The 19,687-nt window shown below is 44.0% G+C and overlaps 1 protein-coding gene across 3 annotated transcripts in view; it reads right to left on the bottom strand.

Moving 5' to 3' along the window:
• GGNBP2 (gametogenetin binding protein 2) overlaps positions 1-19,687 on the bottom strand; it is a 147,028-nt gene that overhangs the window by 52,815 nt on the left and 74,526 nt on the right. For all 3 annotated transcript variants that reach the window (XM_033922193.1, XM_033922191.1, XM_033922192.1), the window contains exon 6: positions 5,540-5,653. In XM_033922193.1, coding sequence (XP_033778084.1) covers positions 5,540-5,653 — 114 coding nt within the window. The remainder of the gene's footprint in view (positions 1-5,539; positions 5,654-19,687) is intronic.

The raw sequence follows: 19,687 nt of genomic DNA, 5'->3' as shown, positions 1-19,687 counted from the left end.
ATGGGCAGAATGGAGGTGGTACGTATGATGGTCCTGCCCAGATTTCTTTATCTCTTTCAAGTTCTTCCGGTTGAAGTCCCTAAAGCCTATTTTATTCGTTGGCATAGGTCCCTTTTGCACTTTATATGGAAGGGTAGGCGTCCTCGGGTTGCGAGATATGCCATGTTCAAATTTAAGGAGGAGGGAGGACTGGGGTTACCCAATTTGGAACTATACTACAGGGCGGCGCAGCTTAGGGCGGTTGTGGATTGGCATGCGAATCCAGCTAAATTGTGGGTTCAGGTGGAACAGGGTCTCTTGGGGGATCCCAGGGGCATACCGGCTCTGTCTTATCTACCATGGGTGGGCTTGAGGGAGACGGATATTGCTTCTCTTTCTAATCCTTTTATACGATGGACGCTACGGGTCTGGAAGGGGGCATGTAGAAAACTGGTGGGTAGGATGCGGGGGACTACATTTTTTGCCTATTAGGTATGCAGAGGATTTCGTTCCGGGTAGGGAGGGTGGAGTCTTTTGTAGATGGGAGCGAGGTGGGCTGAGATGTTTTGGCCAGCTGTTGGAGGGGGAGCGTATTCGTGGGTTTCCTGAGGTCCAAGCCTCTTTCCATTTGGAGCAGCGTGATATATTCCCCTATCTACAGGTGAAGGATTATGTTATGCACATTAAAGCGGGGGACCTTACCGCTTATAAGCGCTCGAGGTTTGAGTTAATGTTGGGGGACCCAGTGCGTCGGGGCTGCATCTCACAATTATATCGCTTACTGCATGCCGACCCTGATCGGAAGACTTCGTATATGCGGGCTTGGGAGGTAGATTTGGGGCTCACCTATACGACTGAGGAATGGGAACAAATAGCTTTGCGAATACACCACGTGGCGGTGGCTCCACAATTGGTAGAAAATGCTCTTAAGCTCCTTGTGAGATGGTATGTTACACCTGTGGTGCTTGCAAAGATGAATACCTCATGTGCAGGGGAATGCTGGAGAGGGTGTGGCCTGAGGGGTACGTTCTTCCATATGTGGTGGGAGTGTCCTCACCTTGTGGACTATTGGACTCAGGTGTTCCATTATGTGGGGTGTCTATTGCAATGTCGATTACCGTATGGAGCGGAAACAGCTTTGCTGGGGGTACTCCCCGGGACAGTGGAGGCCACGCAGGACAAGTTGGCTAGACTGGCTTTTACAGCTGCTAGACTTGTGCTGGCATCTCTTTGGAAGAGCCCCACGATACCTACGGTGGCGATGATGCGAGTGAAATTGGGCTGGGTTTGTGAGAAATTTAGGCTTTCTGCTCTACTTACCCGCCAAAGGCGACAGTTTGAGGACCTATGGGGAAGGTTCCTAGAGATGGAGGGAAGCTCTGAGTTATCTGTATTGCACTCTTAGAGGGTGCATCCCCAACGTGGGACCTCCTTGGCCTCTTTTGCCTCTTAGGTTTATGTCTTGTTACTTCTTCCTTTCTGATATTTCATGTGTGGGGGGGGGGATCTAGATGATACCGGGGGATGGGTAATTCAGAGGGTTGTGGGGGGGGGACCGGGGAGGGGTGGGACTGGTTGGGGACATGTCTTGTGGGGAGGAGGGGGGTATTCTATTGTATACACTGTGTTCCAGATTGTGTGGTTTTGCCATAATGGTGTACCTGTTGTACTTGTATCGCAGTGTTTAAATAAAGAGTTACAAAAAAAAAAGAAATATGTTACAAGGAATCGTTCAATTCCAAATGCTGGGATTCTTAACAGAGAAGAGAGCCTGTACCATCCTGTTTGTTGATGTAATACATCGAAACTTGGTTGTCCGTTCAGACTAGTACATGATTGGACAGAACATTTTGAAAAGTGATGAGAGCATTTCGAATAGCTTTCAATTCCAGCAAGTTGATGTGTAATGATTTCTCTTGAGAATTCCAAAAACCTTGTGTCTTGAGACCGTCCGGGTGAGCCCCCACAAGCAGTTTTTGATGTAGAGAAACCTGGAAAAGATGATCCTTGGAAAGATTAACCAGATTCATCCACCACTGAAGAGATTTTTGAAGTGTTGGAGTGACTTTGATCTTCTTGGATAAAGAGTTGAGGGCTTGAGACCACTGAGATGCCAAAGACTACTGAGGCACCATGAAATGTAGACGAGCAAATGGTGTAACATAAACTGTGGACACCATGTGGCCTATGAGCTGCATCATCTGTCTGGTTGACAACGTTTGCATAGTGGAGACTTGACTGCAAAGATGACTGCATATTGTCTGTCTCTCTTGAGGAAGATAAGTCCGAAGCTGATGTGTGTCCAGGATGGCTCCTATAAATTGGAGACGTCAAGACTTTGGAAAACTGACTTCAAACCCCAACAGTTGAAGAAATTCTAAGGTCCTTTTTGTTGCTAAGCAAACTGCTGGAGGAGACGAGGCTTTGATCAACCAATCGTCCAGGTAAAGAAACACTTGGAGACCACAGGAACGAAGTGTTGCTGCTACCACTACCAGACATTTTGTGAATATTCTTGGAGATGATGCTAGGCCAAAAGGAAGAACCTTGTATTGGTAATGTTGATGAGCTATTCTGAATTAAAGAAACTTCCTGTAATTTGGATGAATGGAAATATGAGTATAAGCCTCTGAAATCTAGACAGAATAGCCATTCCTTTTGATCCAGAAGGGGATATAATGTCGCCAGAGACAACATGCAAAACTTTTCCCTGACAAAATATTTCTTGAGATTTCGGAGATTGAGAATAGGACAAATACCTTCCATCTTCTCTGGAATTAGAAAATATTGTACCTGGAGTAGAACTCTTGATTTTTCTGGGTAAGATGAACTTCCTCTATAGCATTTAACTGAAGTAGAGCATCTATTTCCTGAAGAAGAAGGGACGTCTGCCGAGATGTAAGAGAGGAATGGATTTGAAATGGAGAGTACCCTTCCTTTATGATTCTTAAAACCCATGAATTGGTTGTAATGAGAGTCCAACGTAGGTAAAAAGCTGGAAGACAACCTCTGAAGCGGTGGTTTGGCTGAAGAAGTAGTATATCGCCTCTTATAAGAAGAGGAAGATGACTTCTGAGAAGGTCTGCTAGCCTGAGGTCTCTTGGTTTTATTAAGTGTTCTAACTCTGTTCATGAAGAGTAAACTTTTGCATGGCAGACTCCACATTTTCACCAAAAAGCTCTTCCCCTACACATGATATATTTGCTTATCGGTCTTGAAGATTGAGATCCATGTCAGATAACCACAATCATGCCAAATGCCTCATAGCCATGGCCATAGATGAAGCTCTAGATGTCAACTCAAAGGCATCCAATGAAGTGCAAGCTATGTACTTCCTTGTTTGCGTTAAAGCATGAGCAATATACTTAAACTCAGGCAAATGAGCTGGTGGAATATACTGCTCATAACCAGATACCTTTTTTCTAATTGAGATAAAAGGACATGAAAAAATTGTAATTCAAAACTCTATTGGCCAAAATTGAGTTTTGATACAAACGTCGTCCAAACTTGTCTATGGTTCTGCCTTCACGTCCCAGGGGAGCTATGGCATAAACTCTGGAACTAGATGTCTTCTTTAGAGTGAATTCTACCAGCAACGATTGATGTTGAAGACCAAACCCTGGACAAGAAATAATCCTATAGAGAGAATCCAACTGCCTGGGAGCGATAGTCACTGTTAGTGGAGTTTCCCAATTTTTTTTTTTTTAAGAAGAGACTCTTTCAATAGAGGCAATTTTAAAAGTTCTTTAGGAGGTTTATCATAGTCTAATGCCTCCAGCAACTCAGCTCTATGTTCCATGTCTGCCTCCAATTTTACAGGAAGCTCTTTACCCAACTGCCTGATGTATTTGGTCAAAGAGACTTTCAGGAGGGGATCTTCTCCTAGGTGGAGAGGAAGATGATTCTGAAGGTATTCCATAAGATTCAGGAGTTGACAACCCCCTCCCCCCCCGAGCCACTCTGATATGACATAAAATCCGAGTCCTGATCAAGATTTACGGATTCTTTATGACATTGGTACCAACCTAATGATACTGATGAAAAGGATCATCGGTATCTCAATGTATGCGTCGAAGAATATTTAGACTGGGAATGTCGATGCTTAGATGATGAACATCGATGTCTTGATGAAGAATGACAATGTTTTGATGAAGTGTCTCGATAACCCAAGGAGAACTTTCGATGCATTGATACAGATATACATTGATGCTTCAATGATGCCCGAAGCTCCAATGAAGACAAATGTTGGCACTTGGATTAAGAGTGTCGATGTTCTCTGGATACAGACCAATGCTCCAAAGATGAATGCCGATGATGACTTGAAGAACATCGATGTGAAGCAGAGCAACGTTGGGAAGCAGGCTCCGAAGCGGTACCCTGTGCCTTATGAGAACTACACTCAGGCTGGGTTGGTACCAATGAAGTCGGTGCTGACACTGGCGTGAAGATTAGTTTGAACATGTTACCAAATTCTCTCTGCAGAAAGTCATCGACCTGGAATCGGAAATCCTGTACCAATACATGAGACTGAGTGGGTATCAATGGTACTGCAGAGCATCTGGGGGTAGGAGACACCGCCTGCACAGAAGGAAGAGTGTGATGCTGAAGTTTGGCCTGCATCGAGGGACTTGATGCCAACGAGGCCTGCAATGCTGGTTGAGAAGTAGCAGGCTTCTTAGCAAGTTTCCTTGATGAAGGGAGGTCTAATGCTGATGCAGGAACCGATGGTACCGATGACAAAGATTTATTTGGCATACTGTGACCAAACAGTTTTTTCTGCTGTAGTCGCCGGGCCTTAAGTGAACATTTTTGAAGGGTGGAACAATGAATACAGGCTTTCACCTGGTGTTCAGGCCTCATACACTGGATACACCAGATATGCGGGTCAGTGATAGAAATATACCTCTGACACCGACAGTACTTCTTAAATCCCATCAACAGCTTCAACATGGACAGAAAGACATGATTGGCTAAATTAAACTCAATCTTAAAAGAAAGAAAAAAAAAAAAACACACCGATCACAATGGTCGACCCCCACCCTCAAAGAGGAAAAAGGGGAAATAATTAAGTCTTTTTTTTTAAAGTCATGAAGTTAGAAGAATACAACAGACCAAAAAAATAAAGAAATTTTAGAAAATAAAGATGAAAAACGAATGCGCTGTTAGGGAAGGCAATGCAGCTTCTAGAAACACAACTTCTTTGCTCCACGGAAAACAAAGAACTGAGGTACTGTGAGCCCTCGTCAGGCGGGAAGGCACTCGTGCATGTGAGGTAGTGGACAGTATTAAAGCTTTTGAATTCTTAAAGTGCCAGTGCACTTTTCACTGTCCGTTCCAGGCTCCGTGGATGACATCACCCACATGTGAGAATATGCTACCTGCTTGTCTTAGGATAAGAGGAAGTTTCTGGAACATGATGCTGACCCCCTTATGGTCTGCACCCAGGGAAGACTGCCCCCCCCCTTTAGTATGCCACTGCCTACAATCCCCCCATGATGCAGGGTTACTGAATAAAAACCAAACCAAAAATGGAAATATAAATATTTCACTTTATCTTTACCTGTGTTTTCTGAGATACGTTTCTAATGTTTCCAAGAGACAATTAGAATCAATTAAAACTACTTCATCCCTGCATTCTTGTGACATGAGCTCCCAAACATCCATCCAACAGCCTCTGCAGGAGCAAATACAGATCTTGTTAATGTTGGTTTTTAACTGGTTCCAATAAAATGTACTATTAGCATTAACAAGTAATTAGATTACTTACTGTTTTAGATACCTTATCTTACATTACAGGTATAATTTTATGTAACATATGTAACTATGTAGCATGTATGATTCTATGTAGTGATATGCCGCTTGAAACCTGCCTAGATTTCCGATTTGCAAGGATTTTGCGGGATATAAAACTGCACATAACAAAACATGTAGAATAAAAGGGTATAACTTCTACAGATTTAGACTATTACCTCAAAGGTGCCTGGAAAGGTCCGAAGTGGAAAAGGATGCTACACTTCACTTCCTTCCTGCAGTCTTCACTACTGCTCTTATCTGCACCTAAAGCTTTCTCTGTACTGACAGTGCTACTGCTCCCTTCACTGTAGTAGTTTTAAAACAAAGATTTAGGAGCTGTGCATGACTTCCAATTAATACACGTTTAAATTACAAGTCTTATAATGCTAAGGTACTTACAGCTTAATCAACATTGTAGTCTATACAATATCTCATTATAAAACAGGTTTTGTTGCAAATGATTTAAAATAGGGGCTTCACAAGTTGACAGCCCAAATGGGGTAGCAAAACAAAACATTTGGAATGGTGACCTGGGCAGGCTGTCCACAGAAATGTGATTGGCCTGAGTGCTTTCTGTGGCTGCAATACTAGGATCACAACCATAGAAAGGTAGATGAGCATTGATTTAGAGCATTTTAACTGCAAATATATAACTAAAGAAATTAGGTTTTCAAACATGAACTTAACTCCAATTTAACAAATGTCTGCTGTACACTAGAAAATCAGGAAGAATTAGTAGAACTTGGTGGACAGTGATGGGATTCTGGAATGCATTTCTCAGAAGAGTGGTAGATTGAGATTCCAGAACTTAAAATTTTTTTTGTGATACATCCTTTGTTGTATGCACTTGAAATCAACATAATTAAGTTGGTCTGGATCAGCAGCCACAACACAGGGTAGTAGAAAGCCTACATTTTGTTTTCAAAAGGGATACTCATGCTAGACAGGTTCAGACATTTGAACCTTGGGAGTTCAAAGCTTCATTAATATGGCATATATCCCGCATCTCTCTGCAATGCTTTTTGAGCCTCCTGCCTCTTTAGTGCACTAGAAGGACTTTAACTTAGCCCATTCAGAATTGGCTCCCTCAGGGTTTACTGTTCTTTATTTAGTGCTATGTATCATCTAAACTAAAGAAAATAAGTTATTTAAAAAAATACTTTGCTTAATGTGTACTGTAATTCCAGTGTTCCCTTCCATTCTCTGTTGAATTTAGGAGCTATGTACTATCATTTATAAAACACTTATAGAGGAAAAGAACATAATAATTGAAAAATTAGGTTCCTTACCTCGGTAATTTTCTTTCTGGTAGACGACACTTTATTCCTGAACCTTCAGGTAGTCAACCCCTTCTCGTGAGAATTCTTGTAAAAAGCCTTATTAACATTTTTTTGCTCCGTCTCCCATCCCAGAGAATGGAAGATTATGTTTTCACCTTCGATAACACTGAGCAACAGAGGTTTTGGGGCATGAATTGTAGTAGGTGTTCTATAGTGATTTGGGGTCGCTGAAACTGACCTTAATTTTTCAGTATAACCATGTTTTTTGGCAAAAGAGCATTATAATGCAAAATTAACATTTTCACTACATTTTCTAATGCTTGGAGTAAATGTTATAACAATCTCTGAAATATTAAAACAGGCACTTTGGGGGACGCTAGTGAGCGCGACAAGGTATGGCTGCTTAGATGCTAAGCTCCGCTGACTAGCCACTTTAATGAATTATTTTCTTGCTGCCAAAATCTATTTCACACGTGGAAAAGTACACGTGGTGTAGTACCAACCATGGCTACAAGCAAGACTGGAAAAAGGAAGAGCGTGGAACCTATATCACCTCAGAAAGCCTCATCGAGTAAAGCTGAATACGAGAGCGAGGCCCTTCAGCCAGTCACGGAGGAACTAAAGACCATGTGCGACCTTATCCAAACTACCGTGCAAAACACATGAGGATCTAAAAACTGACCTCACATCCCTGTCTACGGAGATGGCGGTATTCAGATTGAGAGTGGACATCGCCGAGCAGTGAGTAGAAACGAATGAGATGAATATTAAATTGCTGCAGCGTCAACTTAAAAAAAAAGGCGATTCTCAAGCAGGAACTCGAAGATGCCCAAAACAGATCCCGATGTAATAATTTTCAGATCCTTGGGGTTCCTGAAGGAAGAGAAGGGCGAGATGTTATTGCATTCCTCCTAACAGCGCTGCCGAAAATCCTTGATTTGAATCGATCGAGCCCACCGGGTGCTGACACACGCTGCTGATCCCTCTGCACGCCATCCCAGGCCCATCGTTGTGCGGCTCCTTCGAAATGCTCAAGTTATGGAAATAATGCGGCAGGCTAAGCTTAAACATCCTTTGAAGTTTAATGGCTCATCCATTCTAATCGTTCCTGATTTAGCCAAACAGATAGCTAAATGCAGGAAACTGCTTTTGGAGTATCGACCAAGGCTCAAAGCACTTGGAGCGAAATTTGACTTGTTCTACCCAGCTACGATGAGGTTCACACATAACTGTACCAAGAGCTTTATGAACCCCACAGAACTTGCTGATTATCTGGAATGTCTCTCACCAAGCACCATTGATAAGACCTAATGTAATCACTTCAATTACTATCTGATTCTTGCTCCTGATGTATATCTGTATACATCCTCACCTGAGTGCTTATATTATGATATTTTAGTGGTTTTATGATTGACGTTTTGTGCTTATTGCTGGAACTCTCTATCTTGCTCATGCATAGTTATGTTGATATTTTATTATAATGCCTTAACTTCTTTCATAGGTCATTTATTGACCGTCACTGTTGTATGTTTCTCTTCAGATATGTAGTGGATATGTCTCGCAGTTTTCTTCTTTAATTATTCACATGACATACTGTTGTGCTTCTTTCTCTCCTCTGACTGCTATATCTACTGCTCTATTCTGTTTGGATATCCTTTATGCATACTACTAGTTTTTAAGCCCGTTACATTAACGGGTGCTAGAATAGATGTGTCTGTCTGTCTGTGTTTCTTTATCTCTCTCTCCTTGGCCGCTGTCTGTGTCCTTCTGTCTTCCCCCCTCCCCCCCGAGCAAAGCTGTCTGCCCCCGGAACACATTTCCCCCCCCAAGCAGCCCCCTTTCCCTCTCCCTAACTATCTCTCAATGGCCCTCTTCTGTCTTCCCCCCCAGAGCAAAGCTGTCTGTTCCCAGCACACCTCCCCCCAAAGCAGCCCCCTTTCCCTCTCCCTGTCTCTCCATAGCCCATTCTGTTGTCGTCCCCCAGAGCAAAGCTGTCTGTCCCCAGCACACCTCCCCTCCAAAGCAGCCCCCTTTCCCTCTCCTTGTCTCTCCATGGCCCCTTCTGTCTTTCCCCCCAGAACAAAACTGTCTGTCCCCAGCACACCTCCCCCCCAAAGCAGCCCCCTTTCCCTATCTCTCCATGGCCCCTTCTGTCTCCCCCAGCACACCCCTCCCCCCAAAGCAGCCCCCTTTCCCTTTCCCCCTGGCATTGATCCGCTTCTTACCTTCCCTCCATCCCGGCGTCTTCTGGCCTGCTCCTCTTCAAAGCAGACTGCGATCGTGGTGGCCGGCTTTAGCGAACCTCGTAGGCCGCTCTCCAACTCGGTAGCACGTTCCCTCTGACGCGATCCCGTGTGTCAGAGGGAACGTGCTACCGAGGTTGGAGAGCGGCCAGCGAGGTTTGCTAAAGCCAGCCACCATTGCAGGCTGCTGTTTAGAGGAGGATTAGCATCAGCATCAGCGGCGGCGTCAGTGGCGAGTGAGGGTGGGAGGTGTGTTCCCTGCCGAGGACGCAGGCAGGGAAAGAGCTTGCCTGGCTTCCATGGTGAGTGAGAGTGGAAGGAGGGGAGTGGCCAGAATATTTCCTGCCGCCGGGTTGGAACACGGCCACGGATCACACACCACGGCGGCAGGGAACACGAAACCCTAAGTGCCCATGCGCGCTTAGGGTTTTATTATATAGGATATGGCCATAGTTCTCTGCTGCTAATACTTATAATATATATTCTTTTACAGCGAGATCACTGCTTACTGATGTAGCCAGTCGGTTCAGTTTGGCTCTCTATCCCATCTTTTCTTCTTTCCTATGTCTGACCACTATCTTTCTGTTCCTTATACTTACAGATAATTATTGGAATTGCATCTCTATTTATGACGAATGGTGATGTTTATTATGTACTACCGCTCATATGTACAATGATAAGTCTACAATCCTCCTCCACCTTGATCTATTTCTGTATTCTCCACTTTTATATTGGGATATTCATGGTATGTGTAATGCAACTCTTACTATGAAGTTCTATTATTGTGTATATCTTTTGTGTTTCTCATGCCTCTGACCCTTTGCTCCCTCAATGTCAAAGGTCTCAATAATCTTACTAAGAAACAGAAAATCTGGGACTACGTCAACAGATTACAACCTGATATTTTATTTCTGCAAGAATCCCATTTATCTGACTCTGACTCCTCCAAGGTATCCTTTCCGTGGGCTATACCTGTATTATTCTCTCCTGCTGTGGACAAACATAATGGTGTCTTGACTATAATTAGGAACAGACCTGATATAGAACTGATCTCACATCATACTGATGTAAGAGGACGATGGATCAATACAATTCTCAAACTTAATGGACAACTTGTCACTTGTATCAACATTTACAGCCCTAACTCCGACAACCCGGCCTTCTATGATGAGATATCCGAACTGATGGCTTCCTCCTTATTATTGGTGGGGACTAACATGATTACTGACCCTATCAAGGATAGGAAGTCTCATGCCTTATTTAAGAAATCTAGATCATGGCATAAACTTCATGATTTGATCCTTCAGTTTGATCTTGTTGATCCATGGAGACTACAGCACCCTCATACCCAGGAATTCGCCTTTTTTCTGCACCCCACTCTACTTATTCCCGCATCAATTTTTTCTTAATGAGCACATCATTATCAACCTATCTGGCTGCCTCGCTGATTAAAGAAATTGTGATATCTGACCATGCCTCTGTGATCTTAAAATTGCATGGTCTCACTGCTTCACTTCCACAAAAAACCTGGAGACTCAATAGCTCTCTTTTTGATGAACCCGATTTATTCCACATATCAATTCTGCTATTGATGACTTCTTCTTGAACAATAAACCCAAGGACACTGGATGGACCATATTATGTGACACTTTTAAAGCTTTTATCTGGGGACGGATCATTTCATTTGCTGCCCACTCAATGAAACAGAAAAAACTTTAACTGTGTGAGCTAGAGTCTAATATTAAAAAGCTTGAAAATGATCACATTCAAGATCCTTCTGACTTTTCTCTCCTAACTAAACTCCGATCTCTCCGCTTGCAGCATAGTATACTTATGAGCCAATTGGCCAATAATCACCTGCTTTTGAAAAATGCCACTTACTATCTGGAAAATAATAGATGTGGCCATTCCTTGGCCCAATACCTGAAGGGCAGACACACCAAGACCTATGTAGCTGCCTTGACAGATGGCTCTGGTTCAACTATAACAGATACTGAGATTGTTCATCTGTTTTACCAATTTTACGAGAAGCTATACTCCTCAGAACTTACTTCTTCATCCTCTTCGTTGGGTTTTCTTCAGTCAAGTCCTTGTGTGCCATTGGAGAATACGCATATAGAAGCTCTGTCGCGCCTATTATTACCGGAAGATGTGTCCTTAGCTATAAGATCTCTAGCGAAACACAAATCCCCTGGTCCTGATGGGCTTACATCCAAATTCCATCAGACATTTCTCCCTCGGATCCTGCCTCACATATATGCCTTTTTCTTGGCTCTGACTGAACTCTGCTGTGGCAGTGGTACTTTTACGGAAGCTACTATTATTGTACTTCCTAAGGAAGGGAATGATGCCACAGATGTTAAGAATTATAGGCCTCTTTCCTTGATCAACACGGATGCAAAAATTTTTGCTAAGCTTATTGCTATACGATTACAACCTGTCCTGGAGGCCATTATTTCTCCTGATCAGACTGGTTTCATGGTGGGCCGCCTCTCGAGTGACAACACTAGATTATTTGCACAAATCATACAGTAATCTCATCATACATCTCCACCTCTACTGGCGATTGCTTTGGATGTGGAAAAGGCGTTTGATCGCCTTGAATGGGATTATATTTTTCAGGTGCTTAACTGGTATAGCTTCCCTTCATATTTCATCTCGATTCGCATCCTCTATACTAATCCATCCACCAAATTATGTATTAACTAGTCTTTAAGCCCGTTACATTAACGGGTGCTAGAGTAGATGTCTGTCTGTCTGTCTGGGTTTTATTTTGTCTCTCTCTCCTTGCACGCTGCCTGTCTGTCATTTTTTCTGTCTGTCTCTCTCCCTATATCCTTAGTGCCCCTTTCTATGTCCATAGTGTCCCTAGTGCCTCCTTCCCATGTCCTTAGTATCTCTTCCTATGTCCTTAGTGCCATTACCTCCTTCCTGTCTCCATAATGCCCCCAGTGCCTTCTTCCCATGTCCTTAGTGCTCCCAGTGCCTCTGTACTGTGTCCTTAGTGCCCCCAGTGCCTCCTTCCTATGTCCTTAGTGCCCCCAGTGCCTCCTTCCTGTGTCCTTAGTACCCCCAGTGCCTCTGTCCTGCTTAGTACCCTCAGTGCATCCTATGTCCTCAGTGCCCATTTCTATGTCCTTAGTGCCCCCAGTGCCTCCTTATGTCATCATTATCTTCCAGACTTTATCCCACCCCCACCCCTGATGCCAGCCTGTTGCGGCGTGTTAGTGGTGTGCCAGGTAGGGTCGGCGGTGGGGGGGGGGGAGGAGGAGAGGGAATCGCGGTGTGTTACCTGGCCGATCCTTCAATGCGCGCAAGCGCCCTCTGCCGGCCACATCCCGACAGATCAGATCTCAGGGAACACGGGATAAGAGTGCGCATGCGTGCTTAGCATATTATTATTATAGATGACACCTATTCTCCACCTTTTAACCCGGCAAGAGGCACAAGACAAGGCTGTCCACTTTCTCCACTCCTTTTTAACCTTGAACTCGAACCCCTTCTCATCAATCTTCGCAACAATAAGAATATTACTGGCTTTCAACTGGGCTCACTTGAAATTAAACTGTCTGCATATGCAGACGATGTCCTGATCTATGCCTCTCCGTCTTCCTTACCACATATCCTGGAAGTGATACAATAGTTTTCTGTAATATCAGGATACAAGCTCAATCTTTCAAAATCGGAAATTATGCCACTGAATTGTCCTGAAGCTGGTGCAGACATCAAAGAGCTCGGTTTCCTATATTCACGTGACAAAATTAAATACCTTGGAATTTATTTTGGAACTTCTCTGGATGACACCATTTCCTTCAATACTGATTTGATCTACAATAAAGTTCAGCGTTCCCTTGCACGTTGGACGCCTCTTAAGTTATCCTGGTGGGGTCGTCTCGACACTATAAAAATGATGGTTGTTCCTATGATAACCTACGTATTGTGCATGATTCCCTGTCTATTCCGGAAATGTTTCTACAAGAAAATTGAATCTTTCTTAGTTGATTTCTTTTGGAACCACAAAATGCCCCATATTAGTTTGCATAAACTTAAATGTAAAAAAGAAGATGGAGGAGTATCGTTCCCCAGTCTCTATGACTATCATGTAACTTTTTTGATGAGACAGGGCTCTAAATGGTATCATGCCTCAGCGACTACATCTATCCCACCCTGGCTCCAGCTGGAATCCCACCTGAGTGCTGTTCCTCTACAGTACATTCACCTGATGAAACTTTCTGTATCCCTATCAACTAATCCTATTATACTCTCCACTATCCAAGCTATACAAGATGTAGACTCCTTTTCAGTCATTAAATGGGAATCATCTTCTCTTGTTCCACTTTGGAATAACCCAATCTCATGGCAACATCTGGACTGTGAGCCATCTTTTTGATGGGCAGCAATAGTTCACCTTTGCTGACATCTGTAGGACACATAGCTTACCTCCTTCACAATTCTTTCAATGGCTTCAGCTCACCCATGCCATAAGAAAGGACCTTCTCTCCAAGTGCTCCTGTATTGGTCACCCTACGCTTCTCTCCTACTATGACAAAATTGCCTCTAAACACCATGAAGCCTCATGTTGGTACAAAATTATTCATCTTGGCAATTCCTCCCTGATAAATCTTTGAGGGAGGCATGGCATAATGAAACAAATCTGACCTTGGACGATAATAGTTGGAGCTCTATATGGCTGAGCTGTAGTAAGGTCCCTCACTCCTCAACTTTGATGCAAACCAGTGGCGTTCCTAGGGGGGGGCGGGCCGCCCCGGGTACCAGCCCTAAGGGGGTGTTCCCGGCCTTGCCGTTCAGTCCCCCGCCACCCCCGAAGGACCGTTCGCCCCCCTGGCCTCCCCGCACCACCTATGAACAGCCGCAGCAGGATAGCGAAGTCAGCGTCAGCGATCCCTGCGCTGCTTCCTGCGCCGCGATCCCGCCCCTCCCCTGACGTCAGAGGAGGGGCGGGACCGTGGCGCAGGAAGCAGCGCAGGGATCGCTGACGCTGATTTCGCGATCCTGCTGCGGCTGTTCATAGGTGGTGCGGGGAGGCCAGGGGGGCGAACGGTCCTTCGGGGTGGGTCGGGGCATCAGGCCTTCAGGGTGGGGCGGGCGGGCAGGCAAGCAGGCTTTCAAGGGGGAGGGGGTGACAGGCAGGCATCCTTCAAGGGGGGACAGGCCTTCGGGGGGGGGGTGCAGACCTTCAAAAAAAAAAAAAAATTTTTTTTACATGGGGGGGGGGGGGGGGGTCAAAAAATGATGCGCCCCGGGTGCCACATACCCTAGGTACGCCACTGATGCAAACGGCCTACTTTTCTTTACATAAAGCCTTCTGGACCCCGCAGCGCCTTGCTAAAATTGGCCCCAACTTTGAAAATATCTGCTGGTCCTGTAAGAATGATGGAGGTACTCTCCAACATATGCTTTAGGGATGTCTTCTACTGAGGAAATTCTGGTCTCAAATCTGGAAGATGATTTCTGACCAACCCCTCTCATATGCTACAATCTTGTTTGGGGCTGAGGCATTGCCCTGCCCCCTTGCTGATCCTGCATCCCTTCTTTGAGAGGTCTTCTGGTATTGGCACTGAAATTAATTTTATATAACTGGAAGGACCTATCTTCTGCCTCCTATTCTGCATGGTGGGCGAGTGTCTCTGCAACTGTGAAATACGAATGCATATATGCTGAAAAAACTGGCTCCCTACGTAAATTTAATGATATTTGGGATTCCATTCTGGAATATTGTTCAACACACTGATATATCCCACATTCCTACATCTCTCTGCAATCCTACTCCTTCACACTCTTCGTCCCTCTGATGTTGACTAGTTTCTTTGTACCATATTCCTTGATAGCTATGTTGCTTGAATCTGGTTGCATTACTTCATACTGTTTCACTTTCTTCCTATGATATATCCCTTCATTGTGCTTTATATTTCTTTTTACTGTATATTACCTGTACATACGCATTGATTGTCATTGGTGCTCTATTGGTCATTGGTCACTGAAGTTCTTATCACTTCATTTCTCATTTGTTCTTTGTGGTGTTTTGCGTTATTAAATACCAATAAAAATATTGAACACAAAAAAAACAGGCACTTTGAGGAAGTCTTGCAAGGACGTGAGAAAAGTGCATGGATAGCACTGAAGAATGTAATTGAGAATTTTCTGGGGACATCCAAATGGTGGAGACGCTGCTTAAAGCATTCTGTGATCTCAAATGCAACATGTCACTAAAAATTCACTTTCTCCAATCACATCTGGATTTTTTCCCCGATAATCTTGGTAGTGTTAGTGATGAGCACAGGGGAAGTTTCACCAGGACATTGCTACAATGGAGAAACGATATCAGGACAGATGGAATTTATCAATGCTGGCTAACTATTGTTGGACATTAATTAGAGATGCTCCTAATCTCATTTATAAACTCACTACTTCAACAGCAAAATGATTCTAGAAAATAATATTTATAGGAACTCTTAAATCGGCGCAATGCGTTACATTATGACTTCTCATGCTATAAATATTTGCGATTTGCTCAAAAACTATACGTGATAGGAGAAAACTGAGGCTATTTTCATACACAGATCAAATTCTATAAAGTAAACCTAATTTTCTTTTTGCACCATAAAAAAAGTTAAAATTTGTAGCGCAGTGTAATCTTTCTGTTAGTCCCTTCCAGATTTAGTATGCTAGGTGTTCAATTCCTTCCTGCATGCAGCTCAGTCCCAAAGTCAAGCAACATACCAGAACAAATCCATGACAAACTAAGGGGGCACAGAAGAACCTCCCCAGTAACAAACAATTTCTATTCCGATCTGCTCAGCAAAACATGAAAACAAGTAATAAATAGGCAAAAGGCAACAAGAAAAGCATTGAGGAACAATGCAGAACTAACCCTGCTGTGTGCAACGAGCACTCCCATGAAACAGCCTTCGGGAGAATAACTGAGGCAGAAAGCAGGCGATTCAGAACAACTGAGTTTACACAGAGAGAGCGGGCTGTACTGAATCCTCCAGGGACTATCAGAAAGAAGATTATCGAAGGTAAAAACCTAATCTTCCATTCTGTTACATACCTGAGGAAATGCTTTTTTACAGAAAGGGTGGTAGATGCATGGAACAGTCTCCCAGAAGAGGTGGTGGAAACAGACTGTCTCTGAATTCAAGAGGGCCTAGGATAGACACGTGGGATCTCTCAGAGAGAGAAAGAGATAATGGTTACTGTGGATGGGCAGACTAGCTGGGCCATTTGGCCTTTATCTGCGTTGTTTTTGACAGGCATCCTTCCTCCCCTTTTTCCACTATTTTGGAACTCCTCGAATCCCAACACCATCAGATCTACTCAAAAATTTAAACTATCCTTCCCCTCTTTAAAAGGCATATCTCATGCAGGAAAATTAGGGACATCCCTCTTCTTCAGGATCATCGAACTCTGGAACAACTTTACTATCCCGCTTCGGAGTCTGACCTCCCTCCAACTCTTCCAAAAACATTTAAAAACATGGCTTTTCTCTAAAATGTAACGACCTCTCCCTCTTCGATATACTAAGTCTCTCTAAACTTCTCTGTACCAAGTTTTTCTACTTTTCTTTGGAGTTCCTTTCTATATCAATTCCTGTAAACCGTGCCGAGCTCTACTTCTGTGGAGATGATGCGGTATACAAACTTAAGGTTTAGTTTAGTTATGTTTCTATGAATTCAGTACACTGGGTGACATACCAAAGCAATGGCAGCATCTAGGGAGGGACAGAAGAGCCTGCCCGCAACACTGAGGTCCCAAAAGCAGCATCAGAGTGAGCCGCCACATCCACCCAGTAAAACTGGATAAAAGGTATGAAGAGAGGACCAAGTAGCTACCCTGTAAATTTCATCTAGATGAACTACGTGAGACTCTGTCCACGAAGCAGCAATGATTCTAGTCAAGTTGGCCTTAAGGAAAACCGGCGGCTGCTTGATAGCAGGCGATATAAGTTGTGGAAATAGCCATACACATCCAATAGGTGATCAAGGTTTTAAAGCTGGCCTACCACGCCAAGGTGGGGCAGTCAGGACAAAGAGGTGATCAGACAAGCAAAAAAGCACAGTTACTTACCGTAACAGTTGTTATCCAGGGACAGCAGGCAGCTATTCTCACATATGGGTGACGTCATCCACGGAGCCCAGATGCGGACAGCCTCGCAAGCAGACTTGCTTGAAGAAACTCAGAGGTTTCGAGTCTGCCACACCGCGCATGCGCGAGTGCCTTCCTGCCCAGCACAGGGCACATCTCCTCAGTTCAGATAGCTAGCAGAGAAGCCAACCAGGGGAGGTGGGTGGGTTGTGAGAATAGCTGCCTGCTGTCCCTGAATAACAACTGTTACGGTAAGTAACTGTGCTTTATCCTAGGACAAGCAGGCAGCCTATTCTCGCATATGGGTAACATAGTAACATAGTAGATGACGGCAGATAAAGACCCGAATGGTCCATCCAGTCTGCCCAACCTGATTCAATTTAAATTTTTAAATTTTTTCTTCTTAGCTATTTCTGGGCAAGAATCCAAAGCTTTACCCTATACTATGCTTGGGTTCCAACTGCCGAAATCTCTGTTAAGACTTACTCTAGCCCATCTACACCCTCCCAGCCATTGAAGCCCTCCCCAGCCCATCCTCCACCAAACAGCCATATATAGACACAGACCATGCAAGTCTGCCCAGTACTGGCCTTAATTCAATATTTAATCTTATTTTCTGATTCTAGATCCTTTGTGTTCATCCCACGCTTCTTTGAACTCAGTCACAGTTTTACTCTCCACCACCTCTCTCGGGAGCGCAATCCAGGCATCCACCACTCTCTCCGTAAAGTAGAATTTCTTAACATTGCCTTTGAATCTACCACCCCACAACCTCAAATTATGTCCTCTGGTTTTACCATTTTCCTTTCTCTGAAAAAGATTTTGTTCTACGTTAATACCCCTTTGAACATCTGAATCATATCTCCCTTGTCTCTCCTTTCCTCTAGGGTATACATATTCAGGGCTTCCAGTCTCCTCATACGTCTTCTGGCGCAAGCCTCCTATCATTTTCGTCGCCCTCCTCTGGACCGCCTCAAGTCTTCTTACGTCCTTCACCAGATACGGTCTCCAAAATTGAACACAATACTCCAAGTGGGGCCTTACCAATGACCTGTACAGGGGCATCAACACCTTCTTCCTTCTACTGACTACGCCTCTCTTTATACAGCCCAGTATCCTTCTGGCAGCAGCCACTGCCTTGTCACACTGTTTTTTCACCTTTAGATCTTCGGACACTATCACCCCAAGGTCCCTCTCCCCATCCGTGCATATCAGCATCTCTCCTCCCAGCATATACGATTCCTTCCTATTATTAATCCCCAAATGCATTACTCTGCATTTCTTTGCATTGAATTTTAGTTGCCAGGCATTAGACTATTCCTCTAACTTTTGCAGATCCTTTTTCAGATTTTCCACTCCCTCTACTCTGTTACAAATCTTGGTATCATCTGCAAAAAGGTACACTTTTCCTTCTATCCCTTCAGCGATGTCACTCACAAACATATTGAACAGCACTGATCCCTGAGAGACTCCACTACTCACCTTTCCTTCCTTCGAGCGACTTCCATTAACCACCACCCTCTGGCATCTGTCCGACAGCCCGTTTCTGACCCAGTTCACCACTTTGGGTCCTAACTTCAGCCCTTCAAGTTTGTTCAACAGCCTCCTATGAGGAACTGTATCAAAGGCTTTGCTGAAATCCAAGTAAATTACATCTAGCATATGTCCTCGATCCAGCTCTCTGGTCACCCAATCAAAAAATGTAATCAGGTTCGTTTGGCACGATTTACCTTTTGTAAAGCCATGTTGCCTCGGATCCTGTAACCCATTAGATTCAAGGAAGTACACTATTCTTTCTTTCAGCAAAACTTCCATTATTTTTCCAACAACTGAAGTGAGGCTCACCGGCCTGTAGTTTCCTGCTTCATCCCTGTGACCACTTTTATGAATAGGGACCACATTCGCTCTCTTCCAATCCCCAGGAATCACTCCCGTCTCCAGAGATTTGTTGAACAAGTCTTTAATAGGACTCGCCAGAACCTCTCTGAGCTCCCTTAGTATCCTGGGATGGATCCCGTCTGGTCCCATCGCTTTGTCCACCTTCAGTTTTTCAAGTTGCTCATAAACACCCTCCTCCGTGAACGGCGCAGAATCTATTCAATTTTCTCGTGTAACTTTGCTAGACAATCTCGGTCCTTCTCCAGGATTTTCTTCTGTGAACACAGAACAGAAGTATTTGTTTAGCACATTCGCTTTCTCCTCATCACTTTTCACATATTGGTACCCAGCATCTTTTAGCCTAGCAATTCCATTTTTCATCTTCCTTCTTTCACTAATATATCTGAA

Source organism: Geotrypetes seraphini, chromosome 15, assembly GCF_902459505.1.
Source record: "Geotrypetes seraphini chromosome 15, aGeoSer1.1, whole genome shotgun sequence".
Classification (NCBI taxonomy): Eukaryota; Metazoa; Chordata; class Amphibia; order Gymnophiona; family Dermophiidae; genus Geotrypetes; species Geotrypetes seraphini.
Note: the sequence above shows the minus strand (reverse complement) of the source record. Positions and strands in the feature narration are given on the sequence as shown.